We start from the raw sequence: 19655 nt of genomic DNA on the forward strand, positions 1-19655 counted from the left end.
CAGAATATCCTGTTGAGCCCAGTGTTGCGTAGGGCTTATAGGTTAGATGTGTAAACTGTACCAATATATCATCTCATGAAGGTACTAGTGACACAGTATGCCGTTACTTTGTACGACTAAGCAGTCGTGTTATCTATACTTACTGATATTTATAGGTACTGACAGGCCAATTGTTGAAAGTGTACGTCATGAATTCAGCATTTTCGACGGTAATGAGATATGAGGTTACAAATATAAAAGTACCGGCGTTGACAGCGTTAAACACCAATTGTTTTATTGATGGGCGCGTCGAAATGAGACCTGTAATTTTGAAAAAAGGGACAATAATAGTTTTAGTTTGGCAATGCTCCATGTAGAACGTGAGTCTTAAGTCTTTCTTTTAAAATAAGGTAACGTGAACAAAACGGGAGCCGGTACCAACTTCCATCGACCTTTGACATGTAATTCACGTCACACTTCCGGATGGATGTGTTGGAATCAAGGTTGATCCTTCATCATAACGTTTTCTACCACCATGGATGAACTTTCACGCTAAGCGCTGCTTAACAGATGTTATTTAATACAACACCTACAGCTAGAAAATGATTTACTGAAAACATGTGGGGTTTCTCTCATAAAGACAGATAAAAATGCCTCGGTGTCACGTTATTCATTCGTCTTCTTTGCCGCCGATATCCATCACTTTCAAAACTATAGAACTGTAATCGCTCACTGACTTATCTGCCCTTGACCTAAACGTAAATTCTAACATAAAGGGGGCTGAACTGCATGGAAAACAACATCAATATGTCGACGTTCGTTGGATAAAGAAGACATATTTACGGTGCAATCTGTTCCCATTCATCATATGTTGGTGGCAATATTCCGTTTCAATGAGCAAGAGACGGGCGCCATTTGGATGCTTGATTTTTATGCAAAAAGCCATAAGGCTGCACCAAGTAATTCTTATGGATGACGTCCGCGCGCGCATTGATTTTGGTCTGTTCCAAGAAAAAAACCCAAGAAATTCCGCTCTCTGTAACTATGACCAAAGAGTTCCTTTTTGATATAATATGTTTCTGCAGGCCTGCAAAATCAATGGGATATGGAAAGAAACAGGACAGGACAACAACTGCTGTTCAACTTCAACTGATTTATTCAAATTATTGTTGTTTTCATGATGAATAAAAGAATTGTTAGTTGTTACACTGTGTTCTCTCATTCAATTTGTGTCCTAACATGTGTCGTCGACTATTATATTTCAAATCTAGGCATCTTGTTTTTTTCGGCCCTCCTTGCTTTTTTTCGCGCTCTCGCATTAGATTTAGGGTCTCCAAAGGACGTCATCCATAAAAATTACTTGGTGTAGCCTAAATTCGAGAAAACTTTGGCTTTTGATAGATTTCTCGAGAATGATCGTGTATTCCAATGTATGTCAGTATATTTTTATATATGTAATTATACATACTGTTGCCTTCGTCAAGAAGGTAATATCTTCAAGTAGTGTTTGTTGTAATAACTTTAACATTAACAGCTTTATTGCAGGTTCATGCCCAATGGCTAATTGCAGACAAACAAGTACATGGGGATACGAGAATATCGAAATAGTTATTTAGTCTACTGCGAAAGTTCTATTTTAACTATGGTTGACTATGGTTGAGTTTGACTTCGTTTTTGAAATTAGTAGCAGTCAGCAAAACAAAGAACAAGCTCGATTATGGGCCTCCTAGCGATCTACTTTTACCGGTACTGCAGTGGAACTTCCGGTTTTGGTAATTTGTGTTGTTTCAAAACGTTCGGAAACTCATACCACCCTCTTCAATTCCACCTTTTCCGGCCTTTAAAGTCTATCAATTTCCAATTTATCATGGCGAACGTTATCGACAAAAACGCATTTGCAGCACACATTACATTGGTGTGTAACCGCAAGGTGGCGTGCGTAATATGTTGGGTTGAAATGTTTTGGCTGACTGTAACACTTATAAAGAGTTTAGCTCAAGCTCACTATTTAATTATAAGTCCTGCTGAGCCTGACAATTGTCAGTTTGCACATGCTTGTTCTGTATGCTAGCCCTGATAATTGTTGGGTTGAGGGTAATTCTGGAATGTGTATGTTGCACTCATGCTGTTATTGTAAAGCAAAGTAACTAGATGAGCAATATCAAACTAGTACCCTTTGTTTAAAAAATGTCTGGGCACTTCAGCAGTGGGGGTATATTTTTGCTCTGGAAGTCCAGCAGGACAAGCGTTAGCAGACGTCCCTGAACTGAATTCCGTACAAACAAGCATAAAACACTGAGACTGAGTCCAACCCTGAGATTGAACTCTAGTATTCTATCTCAGGAAGTAGAAACAACTGTTAAGATAAAACTCTAAGATGCCGTGTTAATCACAAAAGGCACTTTAAGAACCAGGTTCGACTCAACGAACCAATTACCGGGTCCAATCTCTCGTGGCGCTCTAATCCGTATTAGCGGCGCATTAACAGTGGAGTCACGTTTAGCACTACGAGGGGTGTGTCTTAATAAGTCTTACTACATCCCTCTGCGGGCCCTGCCAACTTTCCGTTGATAGATCTGTGGTCCCCCTAACGGTCTACAGGAACACGAGGTAGGTGAAGGTCCAAACGGATCAATTATATCAATCAACGTTTTGAATGTAGAAACATTGTTGTTTCCTTCACCAAGAAGGTCATGTTTTCGGTAGCGTGGCTGGCAAGGTGTCTTTGTGGTTGAAAACTATGAATAGATTGTTATGAAATTTGGTATGTGGTTAGGTCTTGCCTGAGCAACCAACCAACCAACCACGCAAGCAAGCAAGCAAACAAGCAAGCAAGCATGGAAGCAAGCAAGCAAGCAACCAATCAACCAACCAACTAACTAACCAACCAACCAACCAACCAACCAACCAACCAACCAACCAACCAACCAACCACGCAAGCAAGCAGGCAAGCATAGAAGCAAGCAAGCAAAAAAGCAATCAAACAATCAACCAACCAACCAACTAACTAACTAACTAACTAACCAACCAACCAACCAACCAACCAACCAACCAACCAACCAACCACGCAAGCAAGCGAGCAGGCAAGCATGGAAGCAAGCAAGCAAGCAACTAATCAACCAACCAACCAACTAACTAACTAACCAACCAACCAACCAACCACGCAAGCAAGCAAGCAAGCATGGAAGCAAGCAATCAAGCAAGCAAGCAACCAATAAACCAAACATCCAACCACGCAAACAAGCAACCACGCAAACAAGCAAGCAAGCAAGCATGGAAGCAAGCAAACAATAAACCAACAAACTAACTAACTAACCAACCAACCAACCGACCAACCAACCAACCAACCAACAAAATGAATGATTAGATTTTGACTCGCTAGTGACATTCCATGGTACTGCGGCAGAACTTCCAACATTTGCAACTCGTGTTCCAAACATGCTATGGTCGCGAAATTTGTTTTACATTGTTTAGGAAAGCAATGGATTTGATATCCCATTGAGATGCTATAGATGCGCCCTTTCCCGCCATACTATTATCTAAAAACGAAATGAAATTCTTGTTTCTATGAAGATTTGTCGACCTTCAATGCAAAATCTACAACAGGCATGGTACATTACATCTTTATGGAGTAAATCTCCACACTTGCCGAAGTTTTGGCGCGGTCGTACGATTTTGATGTCGCAGAGCAGGCTGGGGCAAAACCAAACGCCGACAAGGATCTAAGACAGCCTTTGTCGTAACAAGATATTACAGAAATGCTCGCTGGGATTTAATTTCGGGGTAGAGACAAAATGGAGCGTTCGCGGTTGGTTTGAATTCGCGTTTGCAACAATAGTAGCGCTACCTTCACACAATGGAACATAAAAACCACCGTGAACATTTCTGCATTTACAGTATGCTGGACGGCCGATTGACCATTAATCTTTAAACCTTTAACCAGTAAAGGCAAGCTGTGGTTTCCATAACTTATAGGTAATATGTTATATTTTCACTTGGTTGATCTAATTTCACATCTAATCCGTTTCTAATTGTGTGTACCCTATTTGTCAGGGCGAATATGCAAATGACCTCGGATAATGATATAGATCTCAATTAACTGGCGATTCCCAAGTAATGAATCAGATTGCTCATACGATGTGGATAATGCTTCGGGGATGTAAAGCAGAATTAATTCCAGCCCCCGGTATGTGTATGGTGAGCGTCGATCATAATCCTGGCATTGTACAAAGGAGTTAGAGTCGCGTTTGGGAGGAGGGCTGGGAGAGCTGTTGTTCTGTTTAGCTCGCAGCGACGCTCCCTGGTGAGCCACACACTCATCTTTCACGCGGCTGAGAGGAGGGAGATGAAATAATTACCACAGCCTGACTGTGTTCTTGGGACGGCAAGTACTTGTCGCGTCTCCGATATCGCCACTGGGCAGCAACAACCTTGAATGCGGGGAAAGAATACCACTGTACCTGACTTGATTGGTAAGTCTTGTGTTCTATAGTTTGACACGTGTGTTGATGAAAATGTATGTAAGATAATCACTTGGCGAAAAGGTACTTATGTTAAGCTCGACAGCTCGACAGCATGACAGAAGCGGCGGATTGCTCATTTCATGACAAAGACCGGAGTTCGACAGTCGAAAATTTAGGCGAGCCCATCATTTTCTGTAGGAAATTACAGACTGTTCATTCTAGCCAAAAAGTGCTACAGAACGGTACTTATTTTCAATTGGGAAAATTGGGTGGAAATATCATTCAAAGCGTACAAGTATGACCCAAAAGACAACAAAACAAACAAAGCTTATAAAATTTTTTTTTTTGTCGATGAAATTCGTTGAGTGATCAATTCGATCGGCTGCAGCGACGCCCGCCAGCTTGCCGCGGGTCCAGTGAGAGGGAGGCTTAAGGAACGCTAACGTTTTCCGCGCAGACTCACCTCATGTAATTCCTTTGCCTTTGCATAATCAAATTACGTACTGTTTTCCTCCAACCTTTCCCATCCCTTGACTTCAACAGGTTCTTCATTTACTCTTCCCATCTTCCCCCAAACGTCTGCTCATGCTTTGACCCCTCCAATGACTAATGCACGAACTCTACAACCTGATGAACACCCGTTCCCAAGATTTATCTCCACTTTGGGTCTCCTTCCATGACCAGGGTGAATTCGAATCCTCTGATAGCTATAAATATTTACGAAAGGTCCCTTGCCTAAAGCCCTTTTCCCGCACCTCTGCCGAATCTGATAAGAGAAGAATTCATAAGGTGGGGTTCTTCTCCCAAGAGCCCTCCCGGCTGTTGCACGGCTCTCTCCCTGCCCTTTTCGAGGTGTCCAGGGGTGCGTTTCTCGTGTTTCAAATTCCCAAGGCTCCAGAAGACATTGATTTGTTTGTGTACGCTCGCCATCCTGCTCACATATATCGCACCAGTCCCTGTTCATGTGGCGAGTGGAGAAGTACTACAGTCAATCTATTTGTCCTCAATTCTGGGACATTTTTTCTGTCTTAGGGAAGAGGTTATCCATGCCGTCTACATACAAAACTTATCTTACACCAGTTGCATTTGTCACCAGGAGCGATATAGATATCTATATCTATATATAGATATAGATAACTAATATCTATAAGTCAAGGGGCTTTAACTTAAGTCTACTGCATTGTGGTAATCTGAGATCAGATTATAACTTGACTGCGTATACAATTTGTTTGTTTTTACAGCAAGCACACATTCTTATTCTTTTAGACGTTGCAAACAAGCGTTCTACAAAAACATAGATTTTAGTTTTAAAGATATGTTTAACTTCTACGCTTTCCCTTTTCACGTGACCTTTCACTTTAACGTAAACGTAATTTGTCCATATATTTCTGTAACTGTACATGTACCTTTTCCTACGACGTGTAGCAATTCGACATGATGTAACTCTCAGGAAGGTGCGATTTGAAAGTGATTACCTCATCGGTAAGGTTTTCCTGGGTGATGCAACTTCTGCTGAAGCGGCACTCTCACGGCTCAACGCTTTATTGCTTCCCTAAGCTATAGCCATTTTCTCCCCACCACAGTAACGCTGAGCTGCCCGCACTGCTGTACAGATTATATTACTGTGGGCATTCAGCGGCAGGTTTAACAGTGTATACACTAGTGAGTTGACGCGCCTTGTAAATTTCTGCTGAAAGACAACTCCCCGAACTCGCTGGCCGCGTCCTTGATTGCTTTTTCCTTAACGCCCCTCTTGGGCGACGTTCTGCCGTGAAGGTATTTCCTGGGTAATATCCATCCTGGTTGTGCGGAACGTCATAAAACCTTGGATTTACCGCGCCGAGGATGAACTCATCGGCCGTGATTTGTATCCACTTCCCGACTGGAACCAGGAATCAGAAAAACATTACAGATCTTTGCCTCTGAAGATGGCGCGTGCGACATCCTAATAACGACCCTATGCAATATCTTACGGCAGGGGCTTACCATGCACCAACAACAGCCTCCATAGCAGGCTCCATGAGGCGCGGCCATAAGACACGGAGTTTCTAATATGTCATACAAAAAGCATATTAGAAAACCAAAATAAAGCCTTGCGCAAACTCGGAAAGCCTGCTAATGCTTGGGTCACATTTCCAATCCGGTGCCCGGCCGGGCAGTGTTTGGGAATGTAAAGTATGATATAAAAGACAACGAAAAGAACAAAACCTACCAAAAATTATTTAAGGGCATAGCTTGTGCACCTTTATTGATATACACTTTGATTTTTCGTTTCCACAAACATTCCGGCCGAGCCCTGGCCGGGAAATGTGACCCTAGCATAAGGAGGCTACACAAACAGGTGTAAGTTTCTATTATTACATATATAAATGCAGGGCTTGGGCGTGATGATAGCCTCTAGTACAGGCGTCGTCTGGTTTCTGACAGCCTACAGCCTAGCTGTGCCCATTTGGTGACTTGAACAAATAGAGGGATACAAAATTATCCCTATAGACATGCACAAGGGGCTGTTACAAAACTGATATACAAGAGCAAAACTGGTATACAATCAGAAAACAGCACGTTTCAAGTCCCAAAAGTCCATGGCTAAGCCTAATAGACGAAGCCTGCTGTACAGGCCTTTGGAGCGGTCATATTCGCCGGAGGCCGTCGAACGATTTTATGTTGTAGAATGTTCAAGCAGGCTGTGACAGAACCAATCGCCGACAAGGATCTACTGCTACGGCCACATTTCCAAACCGGAGCCCGGCCGGGCTGTTTGCGGAAAGGAAAAATCTAAAGTGCAAATCAATGAATATATACAAATTATGCTCATACCTCTTTTTTTTTAAATTAAGTTTTGTGTGTTTTGTTGTATCTTAAATCATACTTTTCACTCCCGCAAACTGCCCGGCCCGGCCCTTGTTTGGAAATATGACCCTAGCATAAGGCAGGCTTTCCGTAACAAGACAGTTGGATATTGTACGACACATGCACGGCTATCCCAGGAATGCCCTCTCTAGTTTGCGATCGTACGACGAATGTGACCGGGCCCTAAAGCCCCCCTCTCACTGGACCCGCGGCACGCTGGCGGCGTCGCTTGGTCTTAAACTGGATTTGTGTTACCCTTGACTTTATGATTGATGATGATGATGATTTTATTCCGTAAGAAACTCGCGGGTTATGTTGCAAGATAATGCGAATTCAAAACGTATAACCAAAGAGACAACAAGACACACAAAGCTGAAACAGATTCGTTTTTTGTCGACGACATTCGTTGAGTGCTTTGTCAATTCGATCATCCCAGCTACTACATCCCAGCGACGCCACAAGCGTGCCGCGGGTCCAGTGAGAGGGGTTTGTCCGATGTGCACGTGATTTATCGGGTGGTGTGGGAGTGTGAAGCCGGTATGTGACGCCGAAGGGTGGTTATATGAGCTGACCATTTCAGATGCATATATGCACCATGTAATCTCTCACCTGAAGTGAGAAGTACAGTCAATCCGTCTGTATATCTAGATCTGTCCTCCATTCCGGGACATGCATGCGCGACGTGTTCACGTGGCATCGCGCGTCCATTATTGAATGAAAGACCTTTATTGTGCATTCATGCCCCGAGGGGCTAGGTACAGGTCGTCTAACTTAACACATGGAACATACAATGATACAACAATACAAGCTGTAAACATATAGTGTAGACAAAACGTGTTATTAAACTAAGCTAGTCCAGTAGAGTCGACTTCTTCTCGCTTCTTTGTACATGTGTAAATATATGAGCAGACAATATTTCTAATACAAGGATTATCCAGGCGTAATAAATATATGAATTTGTCTGTTGCATTAAGATATTCGAAAAATGGGAATTTTTCTTTAATAAGGTTAAAAAATACACTTCTTTCGCTATCGTATAATTTACAGTCTAGGACGAAGTGTTGCTCATCTTCTACTCGATTTAAATTACAATGTTGACAAAGTCTATGTTGTAGAGGCGTGCGGTTGTGCCTTCCTGTTTCGACATGTAATCTGTGACAGCTAACCCGGAGTTTAGTAGTAGCCACTCTGTGTTTGATGTTGCTAATGGATAAATACTCTTCTTCTTTATACAATGACTTAAACAGACGGTAAGTTCGGAGTTTGTTGCTGTAAGATTTATCCCTGTTATCGTTGTGAATTTCGGCTGAGAATGTTTGAATATAGATGTCTTTTAATCGTTGACTAATGGAGTTAATGATATGTGAGAAATTTGTTGCTAAGGACACTTGTGGGCTCCAAACAAAGGCATAACCGCATTCCTCTAGCATGTTACGGACACCGGACGCCCAGCATTTTTTGCCATTGGCTTCTAATTGAAGTTGGCATAACAGGGCGTCGGCTTGTAAACTGTCAGCTGGTACGTTGTGGCGCATCCTAAGAAAGCATTTAATGGCGTTTAGGGAGGCCTCTAGGTGAAGGGGGTACCTCCCTAGTTCTGCCCGTACTGCAAGGTTGCAAGCTGTTCTTGGAAGATTAAGTGCGTATTTGCAAAATTTTAAGTGTACGGATTCAATAGGACAAAACTTTGGGGTTTTGAAGGACCCCCATATCTCAGACCCATATAGTAGAACGGGTTTAACACATGTGTCGAAAAGTTTGTTTTTGACTGTTAGTGAGGCGTCAGCGTTGTCTAGTGATTGTCTGATACTGAACAAAGATTTTAGTCCTTTGCTGGATAATTGTTTGTTATTGGCCTTGAACGTACCAGCCGCGCTTACAACTATACCTAAGTAACAGTAAGACAATACAATTTCTATGACATTATCATTGAACATAAAGATACAATTTTTTGGTAAACGACCTCCTTTAGTGAAGACTATTACTTTGGTCTTTTTTAAATTCACCTTCAAATTCCAGTATAAACAATATTTTTCTAATCTAACCAGACACGATTGCAAGCCTTGTTGGGACTCGGAAAATAATACTAAATCATCCGCGTACAGAAGACATGGAACTTTCATGTTGTGAAGTACAGGAGAGTTGCAACAAGCATGATCAAATTCATTTGTTATGTCGCTGATAAATAAATTAAACAAGGTTGGAGACAGATTACAGCCTTGACGAACCCCGCAGTTAGTTAAAAACGTGTCAGTGAGACCGCGATCGGTTTTAATGCAATTTGTGGTTTTTGAATACATGTTTTTTATGGTCGTTAAGAACTTTCCTCCTATTCCAAGGTTGTTTAATTTGAACAGTAGACCAGCTCGCCAAACGGAATCGAAAGCTTTGCTGAAATCTACAAAGCATGCATAAATTCGAGCATTTTTACTGAGGTATTTGCTGACTAAAGTCGTCAAAACAAATAAATTATCAGATGTCCTATATTTCTTTCTAAAACCGGCCTGTTGAGGTTTGAAAAGGCTGTTCTGTTCCGCATAATTCACAAGACGGTTGTTCAAAATAGAGGTGAATAATTTCCCCAAACAACTAATAATAGATATTCCCCGGTAATTGTCAGGGAGTGATGTGTCGCCAGATTTATGTATGGGAACAATATGACTGAGAGACCATTCGTCGGGGAAGTAACCGTTTTGTAAGCATGAGTTGAATAAGTGGAGTAATGGTTTCTGTAGGACTGGTTTACCGCATTTGAACATTTCGTTTGTTATCATGTCACTGCTACTGGATTTGTTATTTTTTAGGTTTGAAATGGCTGTGTCTAGTTCCTCAGCTGTTATCGAAGAGTCTAGTGTCGAGTTTTCTTCAGGTGTAAGGGGGGATGCGGGGTGTGATTGGACGTGTGGAAGTACAGTTTCAGAACCGTTAATAGCATCAGTTGATGATTTGTCTACTGTACTAAAATGTCGCAACCATTCCTCATTTGATATTTGACAACTATGTTCCGATTTGTCAGGTTTAAGCTTCTTAACTAAGTTCCAAAAGGCACTGGGGTCTTTTTCCCTGAGAGAAGAAAGTTTGTCCATGATATGTTGATGGAATTCCCTCTTTTTCTTTTTTAAAAGTTTTCTGTACTCTTTCTTTCTTTTAAAGAATGCCCCTCGTACATTCGGATTCGACGGGTTTTTCTCAAGTAGAGAAGCTAAGTTTTTTAGTTCTCTTTTCGTTTCTGTACAGGTTTTATCGTACCATTTCTTATTTCGAGCTTTTTGTTGGCGCTTTTTGTTAATTCTTACACCTAATGAAGTAAACCCGACGTCCCTAAGTATTGAGCTAAAGTCAGAAACATAGTTTTCAATTTCATTATTTGTGTTTTCACTTTCTTTTACACAGAGAGAGCGTAGTCTGTCCTTTATATGAGGTTGGCTGAGGGATTGGAGAAATTTCTGAGCTGAATTTTCATTCCAGTGAAATCGTTTTGGAAGCGACTTTGTTTTTCTATTTAACCCTTTGTTTTTTTGGATAAATGGTTTTGTACGAATCACTACCGATAACATGTTGTGATCGGAAAATATAGTTAATGGGTTAACGCGAAATAGAGAAATATGTTGAAATAATGACTGACTAGCAATTACATAATCTACAGTACTACTACCATTCGGCTGGTGACAAGTAAAATTGCCTTTTAAATCACCAACTACTCTTCCGTTGAGAATCCTTATATTTGCTTGAATACACAAGTCAGCAAGAAATCTACCGAACCTGTTTGGAGGGGATTTGTCCATATATTGTCTATCCTGATTGAAATTTGGGGAATTGTTTGGTTGGTTTTCATTGAATGCACCCTCTTCGATAAAATCATGCAAATTACCTAGTCGGGAGTTCAGGTCACCCCCGAGTAGTATATAACCTTCAGTGCTATGCCGAGAAATTTCTTCCTCTATAATTTCAATAATGTGGTTTTCAGCATGTTTATGTGTTGTAGATGAACTTGGACTGATGTAGACCGAACAAATAAATAAATCTTTGTCTAAACCCAGTAGCTTGCGATCAACTCGCACCCAAAGTGCGTCTGCCGATTTTGATGGTAATTGTTTTACATAATGTTTGTATTGTTCTTTAAAGAAAAATACTATGCCTCCTGAGTAGCGTTTTGCTTTTTTGTTCTTTTTGCGGTGTAAATGAAAGTAGCTGTAGTTAGGGAGGTTGATTTCAGATTTGTCAGAGCTCCAGGTTTCTAGAAGCGAGATAAAGTCGAATTTGTTGATACGGGACAAGAAATCTAAATCATCTAGTTTTGATCCCAACCCGTGGACATTCCAGAAACAAAACGTCTTGTTTCCTCCTGGAAACATTTTCATATCTAACAATGGTTAAACAAAAGTGGAATATTGTGCCCCTTACCCAGCTGAACCTACAACAATCAATAACTATAGCGAAGTATTAGGTCATTACTAATTGTCTTAAAGTTTATACAACTCTATTTCTTGCTCAGGGGATACTTTTAGATAACTACTTGTCTAACAATCTATGCTGTGTGCAAGAAACTAAACATACATGTAATAATACAAGAAAGTAAAACAGTTTACGTAAATAAATGAGTATTATCTAACTTAACTTGTCGCAGACATCTACCCCTACCACGTCTTGACGGAAGGTGGACCTCTCCACGGCATGACGGGTTGCCATGACCAGGGTGGAGGCTGGGACTGGAACCGTGCAGGCGGAGGTCCCCAAGGTCCCGCAGGCGGAGGTCCCCATGGTCCCGTAGGCGGAGGTCCCCAAGGTCCCACAGGCGGAGGTCCCCAAGGTCCCGCAGGCGGAGGTCCCCATGGTCCCGTAGGCGGAGGTCCCCAAGGTCCCACAGGCGGAGGTCCCCAAGGTCCCGCAGGCGGAGGTCCCCAAGGTCCCGCAGGTGGAGGTCCCCAAGGTCCCGCAGGTGGAGGTCCCCAAGGTCCCGCAGGTGGAGGTCCCCAAGGTCCCGCAGGTGGAGGTCCCCGAGGCCCTTGCGGGTGTACAAACAAGGGGGGTTGGAGTCCGGTAGGTACGGAGTGGCTGTCAGGTGAAGGGCGGCGGTCAGACGTAGGGCGGCGGTCGGATGAAGGGACGTTAGTCAGGGAGGAATCCTGCGGTTGCATTTGTGAACTTGGCTGGTCGGATCTGGGGGGTTGGAGCAGAGCCTCTCTGTACGACATCCTTCCATGCTGGCTGTGGTTTGACAAACTGTTCTCTTGGGCTGATGGCTTGTCATCGGAAGAACCTGTTTTTATACCGTTGGTAGGAGTTGTGTTGCGGTTAGCGTTCTCTGGATGTGTTCTTCTACCAACATATTGGCCTAGACCTAGAAGTGGATTAAGTGTTCTCTTAATGTTTGCGGCTAGGACCCGAGTTCCGTATCTGTTTAAGTGGTAGCCATCATAGTTGTATAGTGTCTTGTTAATCTCCCCCTGCTGTGACAGGTTGCTGTTGTCGACGAGGTGTATGTGGCTGGTTTCTTCGGCTACAACTTGTAGGAAAGAGTTCACGTTGTCGCCTATCTCCTGGAGGTTCCTGTCGTTTCTTGGTAAGATTGAAGAAACGACCAAGGAGGTGTGGGGAAACTTGTCGTGAGACGATTTGATTAGCTTTCTGAAACCTTCGGAAACTGCTGTTGGGTCCTTCAGGTCACGTACGTCGTTTGTTCCAACGTGTAAGAATATCGCTTTTGGTTCCATTATTCTACTTCACTGATAATCAGACTAAGGCAGCAGGCATTCAGAGTGCACAAACAAGAGAAAAGGACCAGATAAAATCTTAACTATTGAGTAACTAAATCTTGCTTGTGTAAATATTGTTTGTATCTTCTTTTCTAGCATAAATCTATTGCAAAAACATTGATGTACATTGGCAGCATATATTTAGATTCAATTATCAATGGAAAAAAAGTTTTTCTTTTAAACCGTTTTTATGTTATTAGGACTGATAAGTTCGCAACCACATTTACTATAGCTGAAAGACTGACGTAACTCATGAATATTACATGAAGACAGTGACGACATGATAACATGAAGAAAGTTCAAGTGCAGACAACGCAGCCGTCAGGACAAACTTATAATTACTTGATTATCTTGTAAAGGTAATAATCTAGACATACGCACATATGATAATGATTTCTTTTACCTTAAGTTCATGTGAAGACAACTCAACCTTCAGGACAAACTTACTTGCTTATCTTGTTAAGCCAATAATCTAGACAGAAGCAAAATTGATAATGACTTGTGTCATCTAAAGTTCAAGTGAGGACAACGCAACCACGAGGACAAAGTTACTTGCCTATCTTGTAAAGCCAATCATCTAGACAGAAACAAAAGGGATAGTGGGTTTTGTTAGCTAAAGTTCAAGTGTGGACAACGCAAACGCCAGGACAGACTTACTTGCCTATCTTGTAAAGGTAATCATCTAGACATACGCATATAGGATAATGACTTATTTTACCTTAAGTTCATGTGAAGACAACTCAACCTCCATGACAAACTTACTTGCTTATCTTGTTAAGCCAATAATCTAGACAGAAGCAAAATGGATAATGACGTGTGTCACCTTAAGTTCAAGTGAGGACAACACAACCTCCAGGACAGACTTACTTGCTTATCTTGTAAAGGTAATCATCTAGATAGAAGCAAAAAGGATAAATGATTTTTGTTACTTAAAGTTTAAGTGTGAACAACGCAACCACCAGGACAAACTTACTAGCTTATCTTGCAAAGCTCATCATCTTGAAAGTTCAAGTATGGACAAGGCAACCGCCAGCTAGGACAAACCTTTCTAATTTATCTTGTAAAAGCAATCCTTTGGACAGCTGCATAAAGGCTAATGACCATAATTTGGGCGTATCGTCTGTCTAGGAGAGCACTCAAGAAAGTGCCAGACAGGCTCTTACATAAAGCTAGCCTTTGAAAACGCGCAAAGACTCTTAAGAAGTCTCCTGCGCTAGCCGCAACACGTTATCAGTGCCCACAATTCGGATGAAGGTAATACAGGATCAAGGATGGTTATCTCCCCGGAGCAAATCACATTCCCTCTCCACAGATGTTCACCGACTCTCCGCGGAGTTACTGACCTTGGACTCACACCCTATCTGCAATACATAAATCATAAGGCTTGAAGTGACTCAAAGTTCGACAAAGATAAGAAGAGGTGTTCAATGTCCAATATCATTGGTTGAAGCGGTGATTCGATTCACTTTGCTATCCAATAACACGTTAGAGTCAAATCTTGAAGATCATGACAACTATTACACCATAGATTGTACACTCTCAACTCTACATGCCGTTTAAATGAGGCTTTATATTTTGCAAAGCTCTTTTCCATTTTGAAATGATCACTTCATTGCATTTGATAGGAACATTTCCGCCAGTAGGATTACGGCGATCATTTTGGCCGCACTGTTGATAGGATTCAGAGAATGAAAATTATGCACGGGATTTCTAGCCTTTGTACTGTTGTAAGAATAATTCATGATCATACATGATGGGGAAAATCTCTGGAATGAGGTCATAAATATTTCACAAAGTAAAGTGAAACTACTGTGCGACGGCGCTTTCACGGAAAATTCGATTTGCTCTGTGTGGATTCACCCCAGCGGGTTCCTAGCGGCAGTGAATTATACGCGCCTTTGCTATGAATTCTCTTTATACTTAGCCGCACATTCGTTTTGACAGATTCTAACCATAAGTTTCCTCCTCCAAAAGATGACTCGCTTTGGGGTCGTCTCCTGATACATGGGTCTTCGACACATCTCCGTATATTATCCTTATACAAGTCCCTATACTCTAAACTTTCTCAGGTGATATATTTCCAGACCCGAACATAAAGAAGTTGAAGATGCACTCAATGAATGTCCACTGGTGCTGAACGGAAAGTGTGGGTAGCGACGCGTTGGTGATTTGGTACACATGCATCTCTGATTTTCGAGACATCAATTTGATACAGAAGTGCTGTATTTTTTTCTGACGGCTGCAAGCAGAATTCCTATTTATTGTCAGATAGTGAAACTACTTTAAAGACAGTCTTTTAATGACATCATTGAGGAACAATACACAAAGCAATCTATTAGAACGTTGATTGTTTTGGCGTGGACGATTTTATAGTGGAACTTGATCACACGTCTGTGGTTTGCATTTGATGATGAACCCAACTCAGGCTGTAGATGTATTTCCCCTTAAAAATCATTTTCTTCTGAGCAAAAAAAACAAACTTGCATTGCGATTAAGCCAGAAAGGTCATTTACCTCAGTCAAGAAACTTTTCCAATCTTTCTATAAAGTCGGATTTGCGCAGAATTCACACATTTCTTGTGCTTGTACTAATGCGGCTGCCCCCAGTGTTTGATCCCTCTTTGCTGAATGAAATCCGATAAAGAATTGAACAGATTACTGTCTCACACTTCCGTAATCGGCAACCCGAAGACCTTTGCTTTTCATGATAAGATCTTAGGTGGGTGTTAGGTTAATGATCTGAAGACATCTTTGACAGTGGAGATTGTGATTTTCATCTCGGATTTACCCTTGGAGATTAGAGGGCGTCCTGCACAGATCTTAAGCCTTGTTCATCTTATTAATGTATGAAAAAGAACACATTGACGTACATGTATGTGCGCACTGCTTGAACATTCAGGTAGATTCTCGTCATCAGTCATATGCCCTTACTGACTTGTTAAATAGCACAGTAAGCTACTTTAAGTTTCATTTTTGTTCAGAGAAAGAAGACTTCCCGAATTTTCGACAGTAGCCAATTGGCATCGGGAATTTGCCCACCGTCCTGACGCGCACTAATCACATTAACGTGAGACGTCAAAGGTGCCCGGAAGTCGATATCGGTCGCCGTCCCGGTACACAGGGCCGGGGGTTGTTGAGTGTTGCTGAGATTGACAAATTTAATAGAAAGGACTGGAACTGCAGGATCACTTCACCCACCCACCACGGTATCTACGACTCATATCATTGCACATCGGTGCAAAGTTCTTGTAATCCTCAAACTAGTTGGAAAAGATCACGACTTCGGAATGAGGTGAGAAGAAATCTCCTCGGCGATACGACCCCACATGTACAGTGACCTGCTTCAAACGTGTCTGAAAGTGCTGTACGTTCGTTGCACCTCTAGTCTCCTTATTTGTCTTTCTACCACTTCATCCGTGGCCGATAGAGCCCCATGTCCTTCACGCTTTGTCTGGCGTCCTAATGGCACCAAAGATTTAACACCAGTCGGCGACTCTGGATCCTCTTTGTGGGAGTTTGTCCGGTCCAGACGATCACCGGGGTCGTGTAGGTCGTACGTCGGGGGGATGTGGAGCCGTCTCCGCCCACACGATTTAGTGTGATGACTCAACGGGACGAGACATCAAAAGCTCCAAAGACTTTAAAGAACGAGTTTGGCATGTAGCTCATCCTGCCTTTCATCAGGGATATCACGTCGCCATTACACGCACTAAAAGGTTGTGATAGACCTTCGCAGACAACCGATGGGTAACGTATATTCTCGAACTCTCTAGTGTACGAACCTAGCCTTTAAGTGACGAGACGAATAGCACTGAGTTTAAACTACGAAAGAATCAGATCTAGGATCACTGTTGACATGTTGTTAAGTAATGTTGCAAAGGACGTGGGTAAGTTTAGAAAGTGGCTGTTGTGGTTGTGCGTAGTATATGGTGGAATGCATTTTTCTGAAGGGGATACCAGATATGATTGTGCAGTTGCTTCAATATTGATATGGGTTACGGTGTTTGACTGTGATATATATATATGTTTGCAATTTTGTCATTGCAAATGGTGTGGCTGTGTATCTGAGGTCAAACAACCATACAGAGAAGTCCTCCTCATAGTACAGAATCTCATAAAGACTTTTCATGGAGTCTCGCCCGAAGGCGTCTCCATTGCCTGTATCTATGCAAACATCTTTGATGCGCTTGGGAGTAAAAGGGGTCATCAAAACGCTTGACGTTTCTTTCAACCTACGGGGATATCGCCGAACATCTTAAAAGAACGATCATTCTTGTCAATTGCTGAAGACCAATAAAGAACCACCTCTTCACTTACAATATAGCTGTGGCAACAAAACCAATACGGTGAAGCAACACTGCAGTACGAGAATGACAACGACCCAGTCCTTTTTTTAACCATTATTGGTTTTGTTTCTAGATATAACATGGGGAGTTTTGATTTTACTGTATACTGTATGTATATCGTAACTATGTACTTGGGTGAATCCGTCAATGCATTGGGGATAGAACCCCTAAAGGTACGTCTGGGTTACGTGTATACACGAAAAATTTCAATTTGCACACTCATTAAGTTAAGTGTCTAATGCGAAGGTTGCGACTCAAGAAGGAACGTTAATTGACTTTGCCACACAATCAACAAAGGAACTAATATATACAATTAGTACAGGGAGAGGGATTCTAATCTAATGAAGTCTAATCGCCAACCCCCTCTTATGAAAATTGCATAATCCGTCAGGATTACCGTTACCACTGATGATACGATTATGAATGACGACTTTAGGTATCATCAGCTTTAAATATATGTATGCTTTGTCACGTAGTGTATTAATCACATCTTTGCCACAAGTAAAAGCCTCCATTTGTTTTCCGGTTTGGATACTATAAAAATCCCCCGAAAATTCACAGGTTTGAAAATCACTTCTGAGAGTTAAACCAGGATATATGTTCCTCTCCAGGAAGTAATTTTGAAGCAGTGGATTGTTTTAATGGGTAGATTATAAATATATCGACTGTAAAACACTATGAACGTAAATCACTGTTCAGTCTACACTGTCTGCGATGCTAAAACCCCTACGCCTGTTGTCACTGGTATTCGGGACCACACGTTTCCATTTCCACATAAACCAGACGTCGTGTATCAACTGATGGCAAGGAAATATGCCGTCATTTAAATATGATTTAAAGAACTAAAACAATATACATCTTCCTAAAGAGAGATCTATTGTCCCACAATGTTCACATGACGTTTGACAGATAAAAGCTGGGGATATTATTCACTGTAAATCGTATCAGGTCGATGGAGATGTTTGGATATATTCCCCGGGCTACATTTCTTTGTTCGCAAGTTTTATCGCCGTAATAATACAGAAATAAAAGAGGCTTTGTGTGAATAATGTTCACCTATAGAATAATGACTGTAAGGCTCAAGATGACAATGGTCATAAAAGAAGCTGGTGAGGGGTTCGATTTAAAAGTCTGCTTGGCTAAAGTTGACGGATATTCTAAATTATTGCGTGTGTCCTACTCTTAGAAATGGGGCGAATCGTTTAAAAGTTGCACTACAAGAAAGGCGTACTGAATATTGCAAAGACATATATAAAACAGCAAGAATGAGCTAGACACTTACAACCCCTTTGAGATTACAAAACTATTGCTTCTGCTCGGAAAGGACTAACTTAAATAACATCATTAAAAAGGAACGTTCACTCAGAAAGAAAAATGTATCTTCAACGACGCTTTACAAAACCCTTGTCGGTAATTCTACATTTTTACTTGATATCTCGAACACTACGTATGGGGCACAGAGGTATTCTATGTCATTTCCGATCCTGCACGGTTTGAAATACATACAATTTAACTATGACAGCTGTTGTTAGTAGCATCGCTATGTCTTTTTTATTGTACATGAGAACTACCGGTATACCCCTAAGGAGTCCTAACAAGGAAATCTAAAGAAATAACCGTAAATTTGCACAAATAATGGTTGTCTCTCCATCAAAAGCTGCGTAGAGAGGGATGGCAATTCAGCAAAACTGGAACCCACAAATAAAGACATATCGTACTATTAGAATTGCCAGCTTGCGTTTACTATAATGGTATCTAGGGAGCATTAATAGACAACTAGACACCAATACGGCAACGTGTGATATTAGATATCATTTTTATTGTTTCGCATGGTAGTTGATAATATTTGGAAGATGATTTGCTTGTATACTTTCTGTGGAATGCAAACGATGTAGAAATACAATTCACTATAGCACAACAAAGTACTTACTTGATTAGTACGTGAGCTGCAAGAAAAACAAAATCGTTACAATAACTGAAATCTACACCTGAAAAACTGGTGTGCCATGAACATCGATATAAACAATATCTAAAATGACGGAAAAGTTTACATCTGCCGTTTGACAACATTATAGAAATCCTATTTATATTTCAAACAGCCTCAAAGAAAGATATTATGAATTCCCATATCGATTTTTTTTCAAGGCCAGACGTCTTAGACCGGTGAAGAAAATAAAAATAAATTGAGTCTGACGGAAGCAATATTTCAAGACTTTAGAATTTCTTGGAAAGTGGCTGCACAATCCTCAGGAAGTTCCCACT

General features: G+C 41.4%; 1 protein-coding gene across 1 annotated transcript in view; it reads left to right on the top strand.

Annotated features, from left to right (window-relative positions):
• The first annotated feature begins 4155 nt into the window (after positions 1-4155).
• Positions 4156-19655, top strand: part of LOC136445250 (roundabout homolog 1-like) — a 46667-nt gene continuing 31167 nt past the window's right edge. Inside the window, exon 1 of the mRNA XM_066443151.1 lies at positions 4156-4451. Coding sequence (XP_066299248.1) covers positions 4415-4451 — 37 coding nt within the window. The 5' untranslated portion in view covers positions 4156-4414. The remainder of the gene's footprint in view (positions 4452-19655) is intronic.

This window comes from Branchiostoma lanceolatum, chromosome 11 (genome assembly GCF_035083965.1).
Source record: "Branchiostoma lanceolatum isolate klBraLanc5 chromosome 11, klBraLanc5.hap2, whole genome shotgun sequence".
NCBI lineage: Eukaryota > Metazoa > Chordata > Leptocardii > Amphioxiformes > Branchiostomatidae > Branchiostoma > Branchiostoma lanceolatum.